Source organism: Lytechinus variegatus, chromosome 2 (genome assembly GCF_018143015.1).
Source record: "Lytechinus variegatus isolate NC3 chromosome 2, Lvar_3.0, whole genome shotgun sequence".
Classification (NCBI taxonomy): Eukaryota; Metazoa; Echinodermata; class Echinoidea; order Temnopleuroida; family Toxopneustidae; genus Lytechinus; species Lytechinus variegatus.
Genome location: NC_054741.1, coordinates 72,345,171 through 72,357,722, shown reverse-complemented (window position 1 = coordinate 72,357,722; position 12,552 = coordinate 72,345,171). Strand labels below are relative to the sequence as shown.

The 12,552-nt window shown below is 36.8% G+C and overlaps 1 protein-coding gene across 1 annotated transcript; it reads right to left on the bottom strand.

Moving 5' to 3' along the window:
- Positions 1-682: 682 nt before the first annotated feature.
- LOC121406949 (lysyl oxidase homolog 2-like) lies at positions 683-11,265 on the bottom strand. Its single transcript, XM_041597824.1, has 4 exons — positions 11,157-11,265; positions 9,916-10,224; positions 9,396-9,515; positions 683-1,011 (listed from the first exon to the last, which is right to left on the bottom strand). Exons 1-4 carry the CDS (start codon positions 11,263-11,265, stop codon positions 683-685), a joined length of 867 nt encoding a protein of 288 aa, XP_041453758.1.
- Positions 11,266-12,552: the final 1,287 nt, after the last annotated feature.

The window sequence follows — 12,552 nt, the reverse complement described above, 5'->3', positions numbered from 1 at the left end:
TACATAGAGTAGAATTCACTGAGCAAAATGCCGAAAATTTCATCAAAATCGAATAACAAATAATTAAGTAATTGAAGTTTAAAGTTTAGCAATACTTTGTGAAAACAGTCATGAATATTCATTAGGTGGGCTGATGATGTCACATCTCCACTTTCCGTTTTCTTATGTTATAACATAAAATCATATTTTTTTCATTATAAAATCATATTTTTTTCATTATTTCATACTTGTGTGAATGATATGTCTCTCTTATAATGAAATAAGTTGCAGCAATAAATATCTAATGCACAAATCAATTGTCAATCCAATTTTTCTATTTCTTGGAGGAAAAAATGAATAAACCTAATTTCATGTAATAAAACACAAAAGAACAAGTGGAGATGTGACATCATCAGCCCACCTAATTAATATTCATGACGACTGTTTTCACAAAATATTGCTAAACTTTAGAATTCAATAACTTTGTTATTTGTTATCAAAATTTGATGAAATTTTGCTCAGTGAATTCTACTCTATTTATCAAGCTATAAAAACTTTCAGCCTGGACCAACACTTTAAGCATTACTTTATGTTTCTGGATGCGTCTACGACTGTATCTGAATGTGGAAGGGGGTGCTGGGGGGCATAGCGGTCTGTGTAATGTTGGGGGAACCTGGACGTTTCTTTACAGCATTGACTTTGGCTAGTCATACATACCTCCAGAACATACCACTCTTGGGTCTCCTGTTCGGTTGCATTCAAGAGATCCGTCACCAACTCCAGGACAGTCGAAAAAACTATCTTCAGTTCCAGTACAGTACACGTTATCAAGTGTGACATCGTCATGGGTTTTATTTTCTGTATTGGATACGATGATGCTTTGCGCATTCCCGTAACCAAGACTTCTGCAGAAAATGTCAGCGTTTGGCATATTCCACTTTTCACTGCAGACGGATCGCCATTGTTCGTAGTGGTAGTACAATATCTTGCCTTCGAACATATTGCCTCCACCCACCAGACTTAAAGCTGCATCTGGAGTGGATGGGAAAGGGGTCATGATCTTTCACAGAAAATTAAATTTTGTTGTAAATCAGAAATACATCTTTACCATATCTCATGCTCTTAAGGAAAATCTAGTCATATCCATCTTTAACTTAAAATCACCCTTTAAACAAAATTTCCTGCATTGTTTCAAACAGACCACTGTTGATAGAATTACCTTTCTCCTCTTTCTTCAAAAAAAGGAACGATGGGAGCAATTCATGAATGCAATTTGGGTCATTTAAAGATGAGATGCTTCATTCTTCCTTACACAGCTATTGTCCAATTACAATGTGTAAATTGAAGTACAATATCTTTAGTATAAAATAACCTATATATATCTTGGATAATTGGCTTACGTCCAGTCGTAGGCCCATGGACTTATATTGCAAGACGCGTCTTTCTTTGGAAACCAGGAATGGCACATTGACAATGAAACTGGAATCGGTCGCAAATTTCACGGTTGTTTCTAGGGTGCGTTTTACGAAATTATTGTATTTAATATCAGAGTAACATTTATACAATGATACATCCGACAACCTTCCGGAAGAGAAATCTCAATTATTTCCGCTTCAAAAAAGAAGATTTAATCCACTGACTGTTCTTATGCCATTATCTATTACAATTGTTGATGACCGTTCGTGACACTATTGCTACAGTCGCACCATTCAATCAAACTCCAAACTGACCGATGGTCTATTTTTGATAGTATACAATTAATGCACATTTATGAGTGTGTTATGACGATGCAGCACACTCGAGGGTATTTACAATTATGCGAAAGCAATTAAGAGGCGCTTGCGCCGAGTGCTTTTGCATAATATTGTGAATGCCCGAGAGTTGCTCGCATCGTCACTAACATCACGAATCTTAAAATGTGCATTAATTGTTTTATAAAACGGGTCGGCAAAATGATTTTTTCATGGAAATCTTGTTCAAATCCCTCCAACTTGTGTACGATCGCACAGACGAAGAGATCACAAGACTGTCAATTATGACATCACAGGCGTATCTACTATGCGCGCCTAAGTAAGCGCATCAAAATCCTAGCCAGCCTCTTTTACTGAACGCGTATCAGTTTTTACGCGCAACTGGAACTAATGCTGCCAAAGACCTTATAATATATTACTAGACCGAAAGCTGCGCGCGCGTTCAGCACAAAACAAATGAGATTAGACTCCGCCTACCGCAATCATTTGAAGACAAAAATAAGCCCCCATTGACATTCATGAGCTTAAATATATTCATATTCCGGCCTTGTCATTGGCTAAGAGCGTCATTAATACGCGATTTCCCCGATTCTTTGTCATCGATACTAGTGGTATCGTGTTACAGAAGTAATTATTCATTTGACCTCATTACGTCATCTAATTTATTCATTCTGAAACTTTTCTTTCCACACAAAAATGGACCTACGAACACTCCGGTGAGTATGATGGTGGGCCCCAAGTCTGCGCACCTAACAATTTGAGTTCAGATTTAACATGATTTTTTTCTTATTACACAAAATCTTTGAGTTGATAATGTTCCTTATATTATTAAGAGTAAGTGTACCAAATTTCTCATTAAAAAATAAAAGAAAATATAGGATTTTCTTGAAACAACTGGGGGCAGTCATTTTCAGATTGAAAAAAACAATGGAACCCCATGTCTGCGCACTCATTCAATTTGCACACGTTTCAGGGATTTTGATGACAAAGGCTGCATTTATGAGGCTGTCACATGAAATGCCCTGAATTCATTATTTTTCCACCATTTTGAGTCGGATTTTTTAATGAATACCTGCCTATGTATTGCATTTGTAAAGTTCGTGCTCGTTGCGTATCTTCTTTAATTAGAATCGCGCAGATACGCGGGTGCGCAGACTTGGGAGACCGCGCAGACATGGGGGAACTGACCATACGTATAAATTGATATAACCACATGAATTCAGTGGACTATTTACAAATTTCACACTGTATTTTGTGATCTTAGGTTATTTCTCTACCAAATTAGAGAGTTTACTATCATTCTTCTGTTAAAGGAAAGCAGAATTTGGTCTTTGAAATTGAAGTTAGATTGTCATCGTCGCCCAGTGCAGTGCAGCCTGTATGTTGCAGTGTTGCGGTTATGCCGCTGTGTTAACCACATGTATTTTGTACGGGCTCCTAGCCGATTGGGCATCGAGAGAATTTCGGGCCGGTTTGGTTCACCTCCAATTAACAAGGACCAACCCACGATTGATTAAAGCAAGAATGAAGCTTCTTTTTGTACACTGTAACGTTAGATCTAGAGGGAGATCTGCATCTATCTTCAGTAGATCGAAACCCAGTCAGGAATAAACTGTGAAGTGGAGTGTGGATGAAGATATATTGCCTGTCATTGTGTCAATCCTCACTTTCAGTTTCAGAATATCAAATTTATTTTGCATAACTTCAGGCTTCTTCATTTAGCCCCCACCCATTTTAACTTATTGTTATTTATAAATAGGGTCTATAGTTAGACTCTAGACCAAAAGCTTCAGTCTCTCTATTTTGGTTGTTCCGCTGAACTGTGTTGGCTCACTCACGAATAGTAAAAAAATGTCAGAAATTGTTGAATAAATCCCCAGAAACGACGGTTATTCCTGTAGGCCTATACGAAATAATATGCTGCTCTGCATGCATGTTTGTCTTATTATCAATAGGCTAGCTAGATCTAGGACCTAGATCTAGATAGGCCTAACGTTAGATCTAATTTCTAACTTGGTTAACAGAGGATCTAGGCCTAGTGTTACTGTTGCTTCTTATTAATATTATTTTAGACTTAGATCTAGGCCTACGGTACTTCACTTTTATTCATCGATGCTTTCTAATTCTAGGCCAACCTAATTCAAATCGAGTCATCTAAATTATACTTTGCCAACCCGCGACACTTACCCAAGGCCCAGGGCTTATGATCTAGGTCTGTAATTTAGGCCTAGATCTAGGTCTGGGCCTAAACGACTCCATTTACATGTACGAGTATGCCTGTCAGTGTCAGTGGACCAAGGACTAGATCTAATCTTGGTCAATAATGGCAATGAAGTTTAAACTTTTAGCCAGGAATAAAAGACATCAAATCCATATAGGCCTAGATCTCAGTTTAGAACCAAAGCTTTACTTTCTAGGTCTAGATAGATCAAGAGTCCATTGTTACTATCTAGATCTAGACCTACGAGTAATTTAGATACGCGAATGCTGTTGCACAGCTCTGAGTCTTGGACTAGATCTATACTTTCTTACAAATAGATCTAGACCTAGTGCATGAGATGAAATTATGTTAAAGTCAAATGAAATAAGATTCGGAAATAAAAAGATGCAGATGTTTCTTTTTGGGGGGGGAGGGCAGACATTTGAAAAAATTTAGAGAAACCTAAAATTCAGAAAGCGAGGGCCAGAAGTAACCAATATTACCTATGGCCGTTTTGTGCATTTTCTAAAATAAAATTGAAGGATGTCATGCAATTCTTTTTTTGATGAAGGTTTTCACATTTCATCTCTTACCCAAATCCCTCCCCTATACATACGGCCATGAAAAATATCACTTCTTATTATTGTACTCTCTTTTCTTTCACAAACAGGTTGAGTTTGAAGGACAAGAAAAACGGTATAGAGGTCTACCTATATGGTTCAAGATGATGATCATAAGTGCATGCATCATCTTGCAGATTCTCATCCAGGTACAAAAGTTAAACTAACCCATTCAAAATTACAGATACATTACATGCATTGAATGTTAACCATGTTTACATTAAATAAAAATAACCTGAGCCACAAAGAGGTAGGATCTGTACGGAACATACACTTCTTAAATATACAGGCTGTCGAGTCTAAAGTAGAACCAATGTCAAAAGATGTACTTTGGGCAAATTTATAAAACTAGGACATGTCCTTGATCTACTAGTAATTAAATTGCCTTTTTATTTCCTATTTGTTTATAAACAAAGCAAGATTCATTTTTCATGAGTTATATTTTATAAAATTCATTTTATTCATGCTTTAGTGTGATATTCATATTTCATATTTGTAGATTTACTATTTTTTTTGGGTTTTACATTTTGTCTAATAGGATGATGCAATTTGACAATTTCCATGGAGGTGATTGATGATGATAAATAATTGGTGAAGTAGGCCTAATAGAACAGTGCCTGGACCACAGAGAGAAATACAAACTACAGCAGTTATATGAGTGAGTGAGTTAGTGATTATTTTTGATAATGGAGGTTGTTCACATTTTTTTGGCAACAAATAGACCTGCCTTTGAAAAACCCATTTCAATTTTGTTTCTAGATTATAGTTAGTGTCGTTTTTAATTACAGATCAAAATATTCTGCGCAACAAAACATATCAACTTTAATTCTGACTATTCATATAATTTACATATGTTAATTTATATATTCATATTTACAAGAAATTTCTGTCATTTTTTCGAAGAGTACATGTAGTTAGAATGGAGAGTGGTATGTAAACTGCAGAGAACATGTTTAAGTGATATGCTTTATAGAAGTACAACTTTATAATTAGAAGTAAGATTTCCTATGGTATGTGTTGAAGAAACATATATACCTATGCATAGTCTCACTTTTCTTAAAACATTTTTTTATAAATCATGACAATTTAATAGATTTTCTTTCTCTATTTTTTTCAATCTGCAGGACTGGTGTAACAGATGTTTTCATTCAAGAAATCCAACTATTCAACATTGAAGACTTAGGAACCACGTGATGAAGATGGAAAAGGTTTTTTTTTCCAAGTCCAATTAAAAAAAAAAAAATTATTATCACACCCCAAATTCATGACGTATGAAATTTCTTATTGATTTTCATTAAAATTGGTTGCAAAAAGAGAAGCTATAAACATACAAATAGGAGCAGCGGATTGAAGTTGCTTGAAAGTGGGGGGGGGGGGGCACAGGGAAAATGCTGTTTTATGTGAAATTTTTAAAAAGTTGCGAGCAAGCAAAATTTTGACATTTTAAAAACAAATATCCAATTTTGTGATAGATTTCGACAAAATATTCAAAATGATATATTCACCCTTTGCTTTCCTTTTTCTTTTTTCCCCTTGGTCGTGATTTTTTTTTTTTGGGGGGGCTAGAGCATTGGCGGCGGAAGGCAAAAAATTTAGGGGGGTCCACCTGAATTTATCCACCTAAATCTTAGAAGGGACCACAAAAATTTCCAGCAAAAAAAAGGTTGTCAACCACAATTTTAGGGGGGCACAACAATTTTAAGGGGGGGTCTACCTGAATTTAGGGGGGACGCAGGATAAAAAATTGACGAGCAAAAAAAAAAAAGATTCTCAACAAAAATTTAGGAGGGAGGACTGTCCCCCACCTCAAATTTAGGGGGGGGGACAGGTCCCCCTATCCCATCGCTTCCACCGCCTATGGGCAAGAGTCCTTCAAGCCCCCCCCCCCTCCATATGTACGAACCTGCTTATATACTCCACTCATATGAATTATTAAACTTAATGCACACAGGATTTCCTTCAGAAGTATATTATAGAAATGAAAATATTGTTTTCTTGTTTCAAAGGGCACTCGTCATGGTGACCATAAAACAGATCCTTCTCAAGTGAAAGGGGCACAGAACAAATTCTTTAGAAGCGCTCTTCTTGGGTAAAAGGGGGCAGTGATTCAAGAAAGGGCACTTTCAAGAAGGCGAGGGGGCACTTTGTATTACATGAAACGGGCTCTCAGATGGAAGGGCACAGAAGACGGGGGGGGGGCATTTTTGGGTGAAAAATTGCATATAAGGAAGAGCACTAATTGGTATTACCTAAAACAGGTTCTCATCAGGTGAAAGGGACACAGTACACGTTCGTGAGGGGGCATTTTCTTGCATAAAAAGGCACTTTTCAGTGCTTCAAAAGTAGGGGGAATTGTTCCCCCCCCCCCCCAGCACACAAAAACTAAACATATTTATTTTGGTTCAAACTATTAACATACGCTTAAGAAAAAGGTAAAGCTTAATCCTCTGATAATGTGATTTTTTTCTGGATAATTAATAAAATTCACCACTAACCAGAAAATTCCTTCATGTCTTTCATTTGTGTTCATATAGTATTTGTACCGAGCTAAAATGAAAGGGATTTGGAATTGGCAAAATTCAAAGTGAGACGGAGATCGAGAGAGGGAAAGAGTGATGAGAAGTGGGTTGAAAAGAGATGAGAATGAAATGGAGGGGCACATAATTATGAAGAGATAATTTAGAGGGGGTGGTGACAGAGCTGGTGTTGGAAGTAGGAACAAAAGGGGTGGAAGAGAAATAAGACGAGATTTTTGGAAACCAGGAGACAGATAACAAGTGGGAAAATAAGAAGGAAATATATGAAAAGTTAAGTTGCAAAAGGGGCTAGGGCCACTCCAAGAAAATTATTTTTTTTTATTCTCCCATATTGCAATATTCTTATGCGAAAATGAATTTTCATGATACCCTACCATTAGAAATTCAAAATTGGGTATAAGAGAAATCTACTTATCTTCATATTTTTTTAAGATATTTTTTTTCCAGAAAAATTATGAATGGACCTAACCCCTTTTGAAAAAAGTGAATTTTCTTTTTTTAGTTCACTTTTTTTATGGGAATTTCAAGTTTTCTATGGTATCATCTTATAGAGCTACTAAAAATCAATTAAGACATAAAAATCAAATTTGATTAAAAATGGACCTAACCCCTTTTAAAACTGAGCTCTTCATATGTAGGAGAAGGGCGGCACAAAAGAACATGAGTGGGAAAATGATTAAATGGAAAAAAAAAACAGAGTAAGAAATGCTGGAGAATAAAGGGGACAGGAAACATATTGAGCATGCCTAAACTGGGGCCCGTTTCATCATGAGTTACAAGTATGGTAACTACGAATACCAATCATAATCAAGGTTCCCACGGTTATCACAATAATAGCGATGTTTAAATAGCTCAGTGTAATTCATTATGAAACGGACGCCAGAAGAAAGCAGGCACGGGGATCCATGAAGATTTTTTTTTACTTCTCCAAATTAAATTTGTAACAAGAAATGACTCTGTTAGTGGTGAAAGTTATTTTTTTCAGTATTCATACTCAACCAGTGAAAATGAATACCATCATTGTAATAACCATGATTTTCCCCCACCCCACCTCCACCTTTTTACCTAATCGCGACTTGATCTACTCTTTTCATCTTCCCTTTTAGAATTAGCATAGGCCTATAAGACGCAATACAAACATTGTTTTGTTTTTAAGTGATATCGCTTGTGATATCGATACTTTATAAAGCGCAACGTATCGTCTCAGATTTGCGCTTGCTTGATTCGCTGAATCCTTCGCGTCACGAGCGCGTAACAAAATGAATACATTAATAAATTTGCCAAGTTGACCTTTGCCATTGCGCTGGTGTGCGTATTGTCTAATACACGTACAAAACCACAGTTGACGAGGGAGCATCGTACGAAATTAATATTAATGGGGGCTTATTTTAGCTTCTAATGGATTAAACAAAATGGCGGTAGCTTCGGGGGCCTGAATGCTGCACAAAAATTGCACGGTGTTGCACAAAAAAAGGACAGTGCTGCACGAAAAATGCACGACTGGAAGGTTGCGCATAATTAAAGCATGAACACGTGACTTGAATACGCACTCACCATTGGCTACATCCTTGAACCCGTTTTATAAAACGAAATAACGGTCGGTTTTGCGGGTGCAATGTTGCATATAACTAAAAAAAAGCTTGCTAAGTAGACCTACATGAATCGACACATTCTTTATGTCTAAAATCAAACAATATTATTTCTCAATTCAAGATTTGAGAAATATAATGTATTTCATTTCCATCCAAAATTTATATTATACATCAAATGCATATACATAGCGAATACAAAATAAGTACAGATCGATTATGAGATTAAAATAGCCTAACTTTAGGATGAGGAAAGCTTGTTCAAAGTAATGCAGAAAGTGTATGGAAATTAAGGGATCCACTAAGAAGTGCTGCTTGTAGAGAGAGGGTCCTAGCTCAAGATTTTAGTCACTGAATTAGCCGGGCGTCACATTTCTCGTTTCAGTATTACCGACAAATAGTTACGAGCGGGCAAACTGAATGTCTTGGGTGATACGACACCAATAAAGTAAAAAAAAAACCAACCATTTACTTAAATTTTAGAAAAAAAAATTAACTGACAAAATATAAGAGCCATGAAAAATAGCACGAACCTTGCGATAAGCAACTAATGTGAGTCTTATAGGAAAAACAGGCGTCAATTCCTGATCTGGCAAGGTGGCAATCAAAAATGTTTGTCTCGTCTCCTGTACACTGTGCCTCGGTCAAGTATGTATTGCCATATACTGAAATCGATCGAAAATCGTAAGATATATCTCCAACTCCAGTAAATCCCAAACTTCTGCAGATCACGTGAATATTAAAAGAATTCCATCGGTTCCCGCATGTTGGGATCCACCGAGACTGGTAGAAAACCTGGACTTGGCCTTCATGGTGACTTTCACCACCAACAAGACGTACTTTAAAGAGAAAGAAAATACACATGATGGGAAACATGTACATGTATTGTATCATTCATTGCAAAATATAAGTTGATCTGAATCATATTTTTTCTTTAATCAATCAATTAATGATGTATTCATTGGATAATTTGGGGGAAAATGATAATCGAAAAATTCTGAAACAATGATGGAAATTTGGTATTATACATTAGTATAAACATATTCTTCATGAACCGACGAACCTGCGTTCTGTATTAGCTGCGCAGATTGCTGCTGAAAGATGGATCACGGAAATATATGAGACCCCTTTAGGCCCAAAATATCAAGCTCTTGATTTAATAATCTACAAGGGATACTTGCGTGATTTGGAATAAAAGATGGAGATATTTACATTACCACCAACTAGCCCCGTCCTTACCTCCCACTGAACATCGTACTTCTGCCAAACGGGATGAATTGCACATGTCTTCCCCTAAGGTTGAACCAAGACAGTCGAATATACTGGATTCATTCCCTCTGCAATGTATATCAGTCAAGCAGCTGCCGCCCTTGCCCTCAATATCGGTGATCCCTACATCTAGACTTTTAACTGTTCCTAGTCCAAGCTCTCTACAGACGACCTGTGCTTCAGTGATACCCCATTGATCGTTACAGATTGGCTTCCAAGTTCCTCGATGGAAAACTTCAACCTTGCCCTCAGATGGGTAGTAACCACCAATGAGACGAACTGAAATAAATTCATTGAAATTTGGCTAGTCAATTGTCACACTTCTGTTTCACAGCAAGTAGAGAGATAATGTGCCAAGTAATATTAAAAACTGTAGGAATATTTGATTTTTTAGGTTCTTGGTTAATTTTCGGTTCAATCCATTGGAAAAAATAAGTATAAGTAAAAACACTTTCTCGAAAACACCAGCCATGGTGCTTGGGGGAATAAATGCACCGAAACCAAACAAATAAGAGATTTTCCTTTTACCATTAGCAATTTAGTGTATTTAGCATATTTTCTTGTTCATATAACTTCTTTTTTAAATTTTCGAATTTTACATCGCCAAGGAGACGAACATGCAAGCCGTATAAGGTGAAAGATTTTCCTTCGTACGGAGTGTTGCTTTTTAAAATCATGAAGATGATATAATACATTGAAAGATTTTAAAAGTGAATGCATACTGAACAAATGTATCTTTCCAAATATTCAATCTACATGAATAATGAACACATTTGGCTACAGGAAGGATGAAAACCGACCCTAAATGTTGTTAGAATCGCTGCGAAAGTCATTGATGGGCTATGAAAAGATCAACGCTTGGAAGCATATTTGGAATGCTATTGTACTTTTGTCAGAGTCAAGTGCACGAATCAATTACAATGTTGGTAACGGTAAATGTCCAGTCCCATTAGAATCCATGGTTCGACTGAGTGTTCAAATGGGTGTTTTATAAAGCTGTTCGTAAGTTAAGAGCGACTGGTAATCTTTTCTTGTGGTAAATAGTATATTCATTGGAGATGGTTTAGCGCATAAGAAAGGTTCACCAGTCATTCTTAAAGTCGCTCTGAACATCTTTATGAAACAGCCCCCAGCTGCAGATATTATATGCTTACCTTTGTAATTTGAGCAATGCACTATCGCTTTATTTAGAAATGAACAGGTTACAAAACCTTGATATCTGCTGTGATTGCATTCCAAAATATTGGACTCGTTCCCGAAGCAGTGTACATCCTTCAATCCACCCTGGTAATCCAGCCACATGACCTGGCTGGAACCCATTGTCCCGCTAAAGCCGAGACTCCTGCATACCACTTCTGTATTTTGGATGCTCCAATCATTTTGAACGCAAACAGTTCCCCAAGATCCGTTCACGGAGACGTTGACCATTCCTTCCATCGGAAATGTTGCATTGCTTTCTTTGTTTACCAGGCGTATTGTCCCATCTGTCATAGGACAATTGTTCAAAATGATTGAAATAGAGGAAAGAGAGAGTGAGGGAGAGAGGGGGGAGGGAGAGAGGGGAGAGGGTGGGGGGAGTTTTATTTGAGAAGAAGGATATTGTTTAAGACGCAGAACCACGGACGACGCAGACATGTTTGGGGCGATGATGAATGACAAGAAAGAGAACATGGATATTATAGATGGTAGAGGAATCAGGATAGGAAAAATTGCATAGAAATAATGATTTAGCAACAATAAAATGAGAAGACAAGTAAACCTATAAACTTTAATTCTTAGTCTTTGTTTCATTATTTCAATAGTACCGCAACCAGTGTTATGCTAGAGGCCAATCTTGGCTTCGAGAACAATCGTATGGCCTTGGCCTTGTCATTTGCCTCGATCGAGCGTATATTAGTCCTCGACCTTGGGTTCTGGTACTTGTATCAAGCTGGGAGGAGTCCAGGAAATATTTCAGAAATAAGAAGAGAGCAATAAGTCAATAGTTGTTTTTTTTAATGGAAATTCATTTGTAGTATTCTCAGTTCCAGCCTTCGTCTTGAGGGCAGAATGCGGTCCTGGCCTTGGTCTCGGGTATAGTCTAAGGCATCGCCTTGCAAATTCAATTCAATTCAAAATGTTAAAGCTTGCATTTCAAATAAATCATCAATAACAAGGTTGGAATAAGATTCAGGGTATGAATATTATGACTCAATGGAACAATGAAAAATGCTATCTACTAATTTAAAAAGAATATCAGATTTTAAACATTAAGAAATTAAACATTTTCATTTCATTTATTTCCTCAAATTAATCAAAATACGAAGAAAAACATACAACTCATTCCGAAATACTATGCATAATTACAATATAATGCAGATTCTAAGTGGGTGGACCTAAAGGAAAGCAAAAGCTTGTTGTGATAGGCCCTTAGCAAAAAAGGAAATATTTCAAAAATAAGAAGAGAGCAATAAATCAATAGATATTTTGTATGGAAACCCATTTGCAGTATGCTCAGTTCCAGCCTTCGTCTTGAGGGCCACTTATGACTAAAGACCGCTTTGCTATCTCTCCAGAAGTATCCTATTATATTTCATGAACCTCACGAAGATTTCGCGTTTATAAAAA